This window comes from Populus euphratica, unplaced genomic scaffold, assembly GCF_000495115.2.
Source record: "Populus euphratica unplaced genomic scaffold, PopEup_1.0 scaffold124.1, whole genome shotgun sequence".
Lineage (NCBI taxonomy): Eukaryota > Viridiplantae > Streptophyta > Magnoliopsida > Malpighiales > Salicaceae > Populus > Populus euphratica.
Genome location: NW_011500013.1, coordinates 408,653 through 421,338, shown reverse-complemented (window position 1 = coordinate 421,338; position 12,686 = coordinate 408,653). Strand labels below are relative to the sequence as shown.

At 33.7% G+C, this 12,686-nt stretch overlaps 1 protein-coding gene and 1 pseudogene across 1 annotated transcript; both read right to left on the bottom strand.

The window, feature by feature from the left end:
• Nucleotides 1-21: 21 nt before the first annotated feature.
• On the bottom strand, nt 22-3,067 carry LOC105141572 (probable mannitol dehydrogenase). Its single transcript, XM_011048822.1, has 5 exons — nt 2,852-3,067; nt 2,507-2,620; nt 1,194-1,707; nt 612-765; nt 22-520 (listed from the first exon to the last, which is right to left on the bottom strand). The coding sequence occupies exons 1-5, from the start codon at nt 2,950-2,952 to the stop codon at nt 321-323; spliced, it is 1,083 nt and encodes a 360-aa protein (XP_011047124.1). The 5' UTR covers nt 2,953-3,067; the 3' UTR covers nt 22-320.
• A 3,975-nt stretch (nt 3,068-7,042) lies between these two features.
• Nucleotides 7,043-10,864, bottom strand: LOC105141571 (uncharacterized; annotated as a pseudogene).
• Nucleotides 10,865-12,686: the final 1,822 nt, after the last annotated feature.

The window sequence follows — 12,686 nt, the reverse complement described above, 5'->3', positions numbered from 1 at the left end:
GTAGGGAAAACCCAACAAAAGAGAGGATAATTCATAATCTGTTATAGGCAACACTTACAGGAAAACCCAAACCAGTTGGATGCTGCTCTATGATCCAATGATGAAGTCATAGCCATGCATTATAATTAAATGATTACATGTCTACTCGTCTTCATAGTACACTGACAAAAAAAACCCAGATATTCTTGAGAATTCAGGTGAAGAATACATGGTAATAATAAAACAGCAAAACTACTCGAGTGGACCAGACCAACCATGAAGTGAAGAAGATACATGTCCATCTAAAGAAATGGGCTACATGCTTTTGATCAAATGGCAGGCTAAGGGTTCAGTGTTTTGGCAACGTCGATGACAAATCGATATCTAACATCTCCTTTTAGCATGCGCTCCATGGCAGTGTTGACATAGTCCATCGGAATAACCTCGACGTCGGCCGTTATATTGTGTTTGGCTGCAAAATCAATCATCTCTTGTGTCTCTTTCATTCCTCCGATGCAACTACCTCCCACCATCTTCCTCCCTGTAATTAACCCACAAAGGCAACACATGCAGTTAGTGTCCTTATCTCGATTAGCAAGATGAGTTATTCTGACAGACATGCATGCACATACCGGCGATCAAAGGAAAGACAGGTAATTCAAGAGGCTTCTCTGGAGCACCAACCAAAACTAGCTTTCCATGAGACTTCAATAGAGTAAATAAAGGCAACAGAGGGTGAACTGCGGACACTGTATCAATGATACCATCCAATGTGCCCATTGCAGACTGCACAATAAATTTAAAAATCCTCTGATCAGAAAATTAGCACACACAGGAACCCACTTTTCTTTGTATGGAATGAGTTCTTCGTGTGTTAACTACTGCCTGTTGGGATATTTTTACAAGAATTATATTAATTTATAAATTAACTTTGGTCAAAATTATTTAATACATTTAACTTGTCCTAAAGAATTTCATTGTTTAGGACACTACATTATTAAAAGGTCATGATTAGTCATTTTTAACTTAATTATAATGATCTTAACAATTCGATCGTCTCCATACCATGAAACTATGATAAAATGTTTTTAATTCCTAATTTTCTGGTGTTCAAGGTAAAAAGTTTTAATTCTTTCTCCATCATAATTTTCAATAGAATTATTTATAATTTATTACGTGCATTTTATTATTAGCTGGGTTAGGAGTAACAGTACCTGCATCTGATCTTGGTCACGACTAACCAAAAAAGAGTCAGCACCAAGATTCTCTACAGCCTCTTGCTTCTTGTTAGGAGAGGTGCTAATCACAGTCACCTTGACCCCCATAGCCTTTGCAAATTTCACTGCTACGTGACCTAGACCACCAAGGCCAACTATACCCACATGCATACCGGGTTTGTCAAGTCCAAAATACCTCAAGGGGCTATATACTGTGATGCCAGCACACAAAAGAGGAGCACCAGCATCAAGAGAGATGTTATCTGGAATACGAACAATGAAGTGCTCTTCGGCAACCATAAGGTCTGAGTAGCCTCCATATGTGATGGTGCCATCATGATTCCTGGCACCATAGGTAAGTATCATTTTTGGACAGTAATTCTCAAGATTGTCGTGACAACTATCGCAAGAGTGGCATGATCCAACCATGCACCCTACACCCACTTTGTCTCCAACCTTGAATTTGTCTACTTTGCTCCCCACCTCTGTCACTATTCCCACAATCTCATGCCTGCATTGAAACATTGCTTAACTCATTCATTACTCAGATTTTTAAGAACTATTATATAGCCACTTAAATTAACTTCATTGAAGAAATTAATTTTAAAAAAAGAGAAGAAAATCTGATCCTAAAACAATATGAAAATTCATTAGAATCATCAAATTTAGCAGACATCTTCATTGTTTCTCTATTTTCCTTCCCAAAAACCTAGCTACTGCCTAATTAAGTTGTCTTGCTCGTTGCTTAGCTGATTTAGTAAAACTTTCTGATCTCATTCACGAAAAGGAAAAACAAATTTAAGCCGGGAGTTTCCTGATGCTCTAAAGTCAACCCATTACACGTGCCTAAGTGGTACTAGTCTGCTAGCAAATAGCCATTTTACATTGAAAGAGGTTGCTATAGGATCCTGACAATTTCGATGGGAACACAGCATTTGGAAAGAAGTTGGCCCTTTTCTTTTCCTCTGTACCACAACAAACATTCCTTAACGACGAGCTGTATATTGACTTGTATTTAGCTCTTCAACTTCATACGCTCAAAAGCGTTTCTTCTTCTTCTTCTTCTTTATTTTTTATTTATTTTGGCAATGGGTTATTCTCTAGCAATTTCCAAGATTATCTCTTTCAATCGAGTTTTAAACAAATTATCTATATCAAGATTCATTCACAAGAAATTAATTGTTTTCTTGTGACCATATACCATCATGTTCATTTCCAAGTTAAGAATTACTAAATTAACAGAATCAATTCAAATGAAAACAGACACATTGCTTTAAAAAAAAGGGCAAACAAGGAGGATATATACGCACCCAGGAACAAGAGGGTATTGAGTAACGCCCCATTCATTCTTAGCCATGTGAAGGTCGGAGTGGCATATCCCACAATACAGCACCTTGAATGCCACATCCTTTTCTGCTGTTGCTCTAGAAACAACCCATTTCAATTAAAATCACAACAACCACGTTCCCGTTAATTAGCATGCAGTTACCACTGTGCGTGAACATATATCTATATATATATATGCCAAACTAATTAAGACCATTAATTTGTTTGGAGCTCAAACAAATCCAGATATTTCTTAAATATTAATACATTTAAGCAGGATTGATGTGTGGAGAGTAAAACGAAGATCATGGGAAATGAGAGAGGAGTACCTCCTGGAGAATTTGAAGGGAGAGAGGAGCCCAGATTGGTCTCTTGCTGCCCATCCGAAGGCCTGTTTCGGATGCTCTTCCTCTGGCAATTTGGCTACCATTTTTCTCTATGAAAACACGACTGTAAGATCAAGATTTTGGCTTCCTGATCAACATGCACTCAACACCAGTACAGCTGAATTTGCATGTGGGTGTATATATAGTGTGCAGTGATTACTGGGCTGACGTAAGGGGTGACGCTATCACGATGGGTAGAATTGTCGGTGTCTTTATATTTTAAAAGTATTTTTAAAAAATTATTTTTTAAAATTAATATTTTTATTTGATTTTTTCATATCATTATAATTCACTAATATTAAAAATAATTTAAAAAAATAAAAAAATTATTTAAATATAATTTTAAATAAAAATACTGTAGAACACAACTCTCAGATACGTAATCATGCTGCTGGCCGATCGTGGCATCTTTCGCTCCAGTGAGTCAAAATAACCGAACCACACAATTTTGTGGTTCTCAATGCCTTCTGGCAGCATTTCTTCCTCCCCACTCTGTTTGAATTTCGCATTATTCACACGAGTTTCGTTTTCCCCTTCCTTCTCAGCCACCCATTGACGATTCCAACAACTCTTCAATCCCAATTTAATTCAACTTAGGATTTGCACTGGGTTCCCATCAATATTGGGGCCGAAATGTGCGATTTATGATCGAGGCCTAATTGAGATTAGACATTTTTTATGCATGGTGAGAGAAAACATTATGGATTTATTGTTTTTTTTTTTCTGGTTTTTTTGTATTTTTATTATTTTATTTTTTTTAATTTGATTTTTTTATATTAAATTAATTTAGGATTAGACTTTGTTTTTTGTTTTGTTTAGCTTCAAATTAGCTACTCATGGTGTCAAGAAACAAAATCGACTCTCGAGCAATGCTTGATTTTTTTAAAATTTATTAAATTAAAACAAGTTAAGTTATAAGCAGTGAATTTAAATACTAGACAAAGATTAAATCCTTGTTACTTGCAAACATCTTGGACCGAATTGCACGGGCATAAGAAAGATTCAACTTTTTTTGGTATCTTGATTTCGTTTTCAATTTAATCCTTTCTCATGTGGAGATTTTTTTGTTTGATTGGAATTGATATATATATATATATATATATTTCGTTTTCAATTTAATCCTTTCTCATGTGGAGATTTTTTTGTTTGATTGGAATTGATATATATATATATATTGCTTCCATAGATATGGGAATTCCACGGTGTTGAGGAAAAATTCTGGCATGTATTTGGTGCTCATTTTTTTAAAATAAAATTTTATTTTATTGATCTAAAATAATTAAGGCTTGAGGGATATAATTTTAAACTAGAAAAACGTTAAAGGACTAAAAAAGACATGAATGATAACTTGGTAGGCACCTGCACTTATAAGGTCAAATCATCTCGCTCTAACGATGCATGTGGTTTTCTCTGGTGACAAAACACCATTGTTTGCTATTGCAATGGAAGCAGTTTGACAAGCTTTTAACAATGATGTGATGCATGTCAACGAAGAAACGATGATGAGGCTATGGCTTATTAATTATTATGTCATGCCATGGTTGTTATACCATGCATGCCATTGATGAAAATGTTGGTAATGAGTAGTGTTATTACTGCAAAAAAAAAATTATATATATTTTGAATAGAAAAAGTTATACGTGCATAGAAAAAATTTTATTTATAAAAAATTTATATGCATGGCTTTTGCGATCCTCAAAAAATATATAAAAAGATATGCTAGGACATGATTAAACAAATCAAGATCGGTGTCGGGTTAAAAACACAAGATAACTATTTTTTTTAATTTGGATATTATCATTTCCGCCAAGTCTTTTAAATAGTCATGTTTGAAGATTTTAATACACAAATGAGGGAGAGAAATACTTATTATATAAACATTATTTTTATGACTATGTTCGTATGAAAAATATTTCTTTTATGGTTGTGCCAATATTTTTATAGATTTTGTTAATATAAGAATTTTTTTAGTAAGAGATAGAATGTTATTATCTAGAAAATAAAAAAATACTTTGCGATAGATGAAGACAATATTAAAGTATTGTGAAAGGAGATGCCATATGAACATGTATTGGTTTTTCAAGGAGTCATGTATAGGGATTTCAATGAAGACCTAGAGAATTCAATTGAAATATGAACATCTTGTTGTAGAGATTTTTTATGTAATCATGGAGATTTTAATGAAAATATAGATATCTTGTTGTGATACCATATCTTAGTAGATCATAGGAAAAATTTTGCACATAGTATTATTTTTTTGTTTTATAAGTTCTAGAATTCTTCTAATACTTTGTATAGCTTTTTAGAACTTATAAGGTCATTATAGTTTTCTAAATTATTATTTATGATGATATAATATTTAAAGAGATAAGTGTTTAGCATTAGATGGGTTACATTGACTAATGGCTCTTCTCTTTCTTCTCATGCTATTATTGCCAGTAGTTCTCCTCTCGCAACTATCATGCTCTCTCCAACACTCAATAAGTAATTTTTATGAAGCTCATAAACACTAATAATTTCTATTATCGAATACGGATGAAGTTATATTTTTTTAGCCAAGGAGTTTTTCACTTTGTTAATGATTTTTTTTCATACCCCTTGTCTCAATTTGTGATTTTATACAATTTTATGGTTTCTTCCAAGACCTTTGTCATGGTGATGATTTTGTTATTATTTTTCTACAAAATGTAAAGTCCTTGTTTGATGAATTAGCAGTGACTATTAGGTTGCTAGAGGATTTCAATTTATATGTGTTTTAGAAATTTCACAATGAATTCAACGACTTGTTGATGGGTCTATCCATAAAGACGTAGCCACTTTCCTATACTGATCTTAACTGTTACCTTCTCATTCATGAGTTTCTTTACAAGAGTTCCCTTCAATCCATGGGCAACTCTGTTAATGCTAACTCCAGCTCAACCTCCCTCGGTCTTTGTTGCACAACATCAATTTTCTTCTTCTCATAAACAGTCTTCTGGTTCCCATAACAATAGCTACAATTCTCATCGTGGTAGGGGTCATTTTCGTGCTGGTGGAGGGTGTAGTTGAGTCCTCTGTACATACATAAATACAGTATGTGCGACCAGTTTGCTTTGGATATACTCTTTCCACCAGCCACTTGGGAAAATGATTGTGAACCAGTGCTTGCAATCGAAGTTTCATCCATTCTTTCTTTGTTTTCAACTGATTGGGACGACGAAAGATCCTAAAAGCTGACAAATTTTACCAAATGCCAGAACATTCACATTGTAGTATTGTCCAATCGATCAATCACTCGGTATCTAAAGATATACGTGATTTTTATGCATAAGGATCCCCTCAGAGCTGCTAGGCCAAAAGATCCTAAACACCATTAAACTAACAAAAGTAATCTAGAGACTCATCAAGGCAACTGGGAGTGCACAAGATTTGCGTCTTGCACTTGTTCGGTCAGAGAAAAAAAAACATTCGATGGATATATAAGCACCAGATTTAGCAGCAATCCAACTGTAAGGCGGCCTAATCATGGTACAAAGAAATCGTCGTTGCCTATCATAAGACAGGATGAACTGTTCAAAATAGACAACAATCCCCTTTCACAAGTGGATTGCCCTTGACCTATTTTTTCTAAGGTAGACTATGTCTTCAAAGTAGAGCTTCAACTCCAAAACTATGTGCTCTCCTCAAGCTCAGGCACACAGGAATTGAAAGTCTCGTGGTCAATGAAGGAAATCCAAAATTCCGAAACCATTTTCATTTTTTTTTGTAAGGTGAAGGACCAGGACGACGACAAAAGAGTAACATGTACCAAAATAACAGGCTGACCATCATTTCCTATTTTCAGCTTTCTGTAACTGAGCATTAGCTGGATAGGCTATTTTCAGCATTATATAACTGAGCATCAGCTGGATTGGCGTCCTAAGGCTGAAATTTTTTTATTTTTTATTCTGTTTTTAAATCGTTTTGATTAATGTATAAACCAAAGCTTACAGCTTTTAATAACTGAGCAGCTGTCCAAAAGCACCTTGAAATCATGGGCTAATAATTTTTGTCGGAAAGCTAACTTTACAAACAGGTAGCCCTCTATTTACAGCATCAACCCATTATTTACAGCATTAAAATAAAGAAATAAATCATCAGGAGGCACCCCGCATCTCAAATGACAAAAAGAATAGCCACTGCACATTTAAATGAGAAAACTTATACAGGAATCTGAGTTCTGAAATATACAGTAGCGGAAGAGGACAGGATACCTCACCTGAAGCTAAATTTCAACAAACTACACAGGCAGGCATGCCCACACTAAATCCATGCTTCACTAATCACCCAGCAAGATATATTCAATCCAGATAAAGTGAAATCAAAGAACGCTGCACAAAACACTAAAATTTGCAGAAGGAAGGATTCTATTAAAAGAACACGACAAATCAGGGTAACAATGTGGCCAAAATCCATTTCATGTTCACAATATGAGCATTGGCTTCAAATAGATACTGGGAATTTGACTGATGGTTTCACACTTGCGGGCTCGTGAGACATCTCCATTGCCTTGTGCGGGAGCCTTTGTCTAGAAGAATTAGCAAGCCAACATCAGCGGCTGAAAGTCCAAACATGTACCTGCCATTGCAAAATTTGATGAAATTAAACATCAATGCCAGATTGAAACTACAAATAATGCCACCAACATCAAGAATACGAATCTTCTATGTCATTTCTCAAACTGAAGCGAATGAGAAAGATGCAGTTCAAGAACACTGTAAACACATGCATTTGCATCTGTAAAAGAGTATAGGTGAATCACAGAGTTCGAAACAGGGCATGTCAGAACTATTTATCATTCCTTAAATTCATTTCCCTCTTTCTCCAATTCCCAAGTGATTCCTTTAAAAACTATAAAGATTTTCCCTTTCTTCCTTCGAATTTGGAGAAATTCTCCCCTGGTTCATTTTTGGTCCGGTAAAAATACAAAAACAAAAAAAACCCTGTGGAGTTTTTCACTCCTAATTTGCATTTAATTCAAATAGTTCTATATATGCAATTGAATGGGAGCACCAAAACAGACACTAAATTATGTCTATAGTTTATAGCAATATACTTACTTGCTTCGCTGAGCTTTCTTTCTCCAGAAAACGAGGGACACAACCCACTGAACAAACAAAATGAAAGACAAGAGTTTTTAGTGCTAGTACAACAAATAACATGCAGCATGATGTTAAAATAAAGTGGAAAGTCGAAACACAGCCTGGTAGTCATAATGCTGCGTACAACAATTTAAATAAGGGAGCAGCTAAGTGCTTCTGACTGGTGGAAATCAAGAGAATCAAGGATGAAAAGCAGATGACAATCCAAGAAAAGAAAGAAAACATCACAAACATACTTCAATAATTTTATTTTCTATACGTTCAAGTACTCACATTTACATCATCACTCAGATTCCAATGGACAGACTCCTATAATGCAGTTCAGTTTATGCAAATTCAAAGTTTCTATCTAACTCTAGTTCAGCCATACCAAAATAATGAAGAGTGAAAGATTTAAGTGAAAAATGAAGGTAGGAGGGGGGAAGTACAGGTCAAGGAGAGCTTGAAGTTAAGCATAGGCCAAAAGAATAATTAATACAAACACTTTAATGCAATAACAATCACCAAAATGATTATGAAACAGCAGTTTTGATGATATATATTGGATACCCAAAAACTCAAGTGAATGGAAATCTTTATTATACAGGAAAGCACATTCATTTACACAAAGCATAAAGAATTACCTTAAAGATTGATGTGAAGGAAAAGCTTCCACGAAGAAATGGCTTCCTCGCAGGCATTTTTCTTTCTGGAGACATTTCCTTGCATAGATGTTGAGCTATTTCTTTCAACAATACCATTTGTGCTTTATCAGTTCGCATTGAAATAAGTGCTTGCCTCATAGATTCCCTGTCAGCCTCAAGTGACTGAAGTCTCAAGTAGAGCTTTTTTATATCAGGATCACTAATATCAGGCCGAGTCAATGTCTCTCTTGGAGTTGAGAGATGCACTTCATAAATCCCAATTCCAGCTTTTGGTTCTGTAACACCATTCTGTGAGACCCCGTTATGGATAGAATCAATGGTATAAACTCTATCACTCATGTCATCTCCAAAGTCTGCTTTATTATCCCTCTTTCTCGGATTTGTGTAATCTTCCACTTGTGAAGCATAGTCGGTTTTCTTAAAGCTATTGCTTAACTTGGATCTTGGAGATTCAGTGGCAAAATCTGGACCCAATTCTCTAGACATCCCAATCAATGAACTTGAACTATCTCCGGAGAATCTCCTGCTGTGCCTTGACCTCCTAGAGACTGGTCAACAACCACCTTCTCGAGAATATTCTTTGTACCAGAAAAATCACCATCTTGTTGAATGCTATGAGGACTTCTCTCCATCTGATAGATCCTATATTCTAAATTCTTCAAATTCTCACGACCATGAGGGGTTTCGCCAAATGCATATTTCTCAACATTCACAATGTCATCCTCACCCTCCAAATGATTTGGATTATCATTCAAATTGCATTTCAGGGGTGGGTAATCATAAGCTGGAAACTCGAATTGGCCAGCATCCAAATTTTCATTCATGCTTGTGTTGCGGCTAAACCCACCCCTTTCACCCACTGCCTCTGCCTCTGTAAGGCCATAACTCATCATCCTATGCTTATAAGCCTGAATTTCACAAGTAAATGATTGAATAGCCTGCTCTCTCTTATACAAAACATCCTCTAAAGCCAAAAACTCCTGCTGATCATGCCCCATCTTCTCCTCGGCAAAACGCTTAAATTGCCTTGCCTCCATTTGGATCTCCGCCTTCTCCCTCTGCAACCTCAGTATCATTGACATGGCTTCATTTGCAGCTGAAGAAGCAGCGTTCCTTTCCTCTTCCAATTCCGTGTACAAATCCTGCATAGTCTGCTGTTGGCTAGAAACCATCTCACGTAGCGCAGAACATTCATTCTCAATTTGTATTCGTGGATTCGAGAAGAAATCAAACCCGGGTATATAAAACCGATTTCCCTCCTCAAACTCATCGTATTTTCTTTTGACAGACCTGATCCAAGACTCTGAAGATGAACCGGCAATTAAAGAACAACTGCAGCCACAAATACAACACTTCACCAAATCCCTCGATGGTGAAGCCTGGGCAGAAAGTACTTGCAAATCCATAGACCAATTATCAATCAAATCAAATACTTTCACGCAAAAACAATCCCAAATTCACATAACAATCAAAGTGAGAGCCTTCTCCCTTGAAGCTCTCAATTTCTCTTCTCTCTATCGCATCTACAGATCTTTTCAGTTAGCAATTCCTTTCGTTCCTCAATCGCTCCTAAATTCCTTAAAATGAAAAAATAAACACAAAAATCACATACACAAAAAAAAAAAGAACACTCCAAACAATCACAAAACCACTCATTTTTCTGTAATTTGAAGATTTTCGAGCTTAAATCTATATTTCAAGCTCCAAAAGAATAACAAATTAACATTCTTTTTTTTTAATAAAAACAAAACAGAATCACACGCGCGAGAGTGAGGGATTTTGTACGGGTGTTACCTGGGCTTTGAAAAATCCGATGAGGAGAAGAGGAGGAAATTGAGGTGAAATGTTCCCGGGAAAAACCAGTTTTCCCGGGAAGAACCAAAATTCCGTGGAAGTAGCAGGAAAATAATGAGATCACCGGAGCCGGAAAAGAAAGAGAATTCGAATAAAATTTTAACGGATAAGAAAAAAGAAAGAAGAAAGAAAACGGAGAAATGGGGTTTGGAGGGAAAGAAATTGAAAGAGGGAGAGAAAGAGTGGGAAAGGAGGTGAAATGGAAACCCCTTATTTTTATTTTTTTTTAATCCTATTATAGCCTCCTGCCTGGTTTGTTTTTATTCGCTCTCGATTTCCGTGCTAAGACGCTGAGAGGGAGAGAGAATCTATTTTGGGGAGCAGAAAAGTGTCTGCGGGGGAGAGTCTGATGAGATGGATTTGATGGTTGATGATTAGATTAAGATTTTTTATTTAAATATATATTAAAATTATTTTTTATTATTTTTAATATTAGTATATCAAAATTATTAATAATTATTAATAATTTAATAAAAAATTAAAGTAAAACATTTTTTTTTGTTTTGAATTCCCAAGATAGAAAGAGAGTGATCATTGATTAAAATATGTACTCGAACTATTAAAGTGTGGATTTTATATATATATATATACAGTGATTATGTGAGAAATTATAGCTCCATTTCGATCGGCATGGATTGGTCAAATTTGCACATGTGGGCTAAGGTTTTTAGTGTTTTAAAATGTGAGATTATGGTTATTTTTTAAAATATTTTTTATTTAAAAATATATTAAAAAATTTATTTTAAATATTAATATATTAAAATAATTTAAAAATATCAAAAAATATTAATTTAAAATAAAATTTTTAATTGTTTTTAGAAAAGTTTTTAAAATACAAAAGCAAATACAAACAGTATTGCTGGAAGGTAAGGTTGCTGAAATTTTTTAATTGATTGAAGATTAAATCACTTTAAGTAGTTGTTTTGTAATGATATTTATTTTATAAACTAGTAGAGCTTGAGTTCAGTTAAGCTTAATCTATCAAGGCTTTTGTATTAGCTTAACCATGCGCCTGAGCTGCGCTACCAGGCTTGTTTTAAAGTTTAGGAGTTAGCTTACTTGCGGATTCATTGTGTAATTAGCATTGGAAAAAAATGGTAAAGTAAAATAAGATAAAAAAAATTTTTTTACAAAATAATTTAGTTTAAACATATCCTAAGTTAAAGACGCAACATTTCAATAATATTGCATTTATTAATTGTGATATTTGCTTAAATATCACAATTATAAATTATGATATTAATTATAATTTTTTGGTGATATTAAATCATAATATTATAGTAATGTTATACTATTATAGTAATGTTATACTTAGAACCATAATATTTATTAGGAAATTGTATTGAAAAACAACTAAATGTTTAAAAAAATAGTTGGATGGCAACCAATATCTATTTTGTCGTTCTTTAGAAACATGATATTTATTAAATATTATTTTTTAAAAGCATAATAATATCAAAATATACTATTTTATCAGATCTTTTTCAAATGGTAATATTTAGTTAAATTTTTACATGTATTATACTAATTTTTTTTAAAAAGAAAACTATCATTTGTAAGATTGTGAAAATTTAAAGGGTTATACTCAAATCTGGTTCTTGTACTTTTTTAATTTTTTTAATGGGAGCCTTTTATTCTTTTTCATGTTCATCTAGTCCCTTTATTTTTTATTTTATTATGTAAAGATACTTTAATCATAAAAGTTGTTAATTTGTATGTGTGCATGACATTTTTCTTTGAAGTAATACTTTTATTTATGAAATTATGCAAAGAAATAAGAAAATTAAAAAAAAACATATAAAAAATAATTTACTTTAATTGATTAGATTCACTAGGTTATTTTTTCTTGATTATTAGATTCACTAGGTTATTTTTTCTTGATTATTATTTTTTTTTAATAATTTATTTTTCACCTCGAGAAATTTTAATAACTGAAATGTTATTAGATTGTGATCCTGTACAAACAATGTGGGTCAAATATTAAGCTTGGTGTTCTGGTAAAAAGATGCCACGAAAGAGTATGGACTAATGGTTTCTAAACAAAGAAATCATTGTAGAACAAAATAAAGAGTAAAGAGACTAGTTAATATGAAAAGAAGTATCATACAATATAATATATATATATATATATATATATATATATATATATCTGTGTGTGTG

Coding starts and splice junctions, on each gene's coding strand:
- LOC105141572 (XM_011048822.1), bottom strand. CDS start 2,952: ATGGTAGCCAAATTGCCAGAGGAAGAGCATCCGAAACAGGCCTTCGGA. Junction 2,621..2,851: donor CCCTTCAAATTCTCCAGGAG/GTACTCCTCTCT, acceptor GGTTGTTTCTAG/AGCAACAGCAGAAAAGGATG. Junction 521..611: donor TGTCTTTCCTTTGATCGCCG/GTATGTGCATGC, acceptor GGTTAATTACAG/GGAGGAAGATGGTGGGAGGT.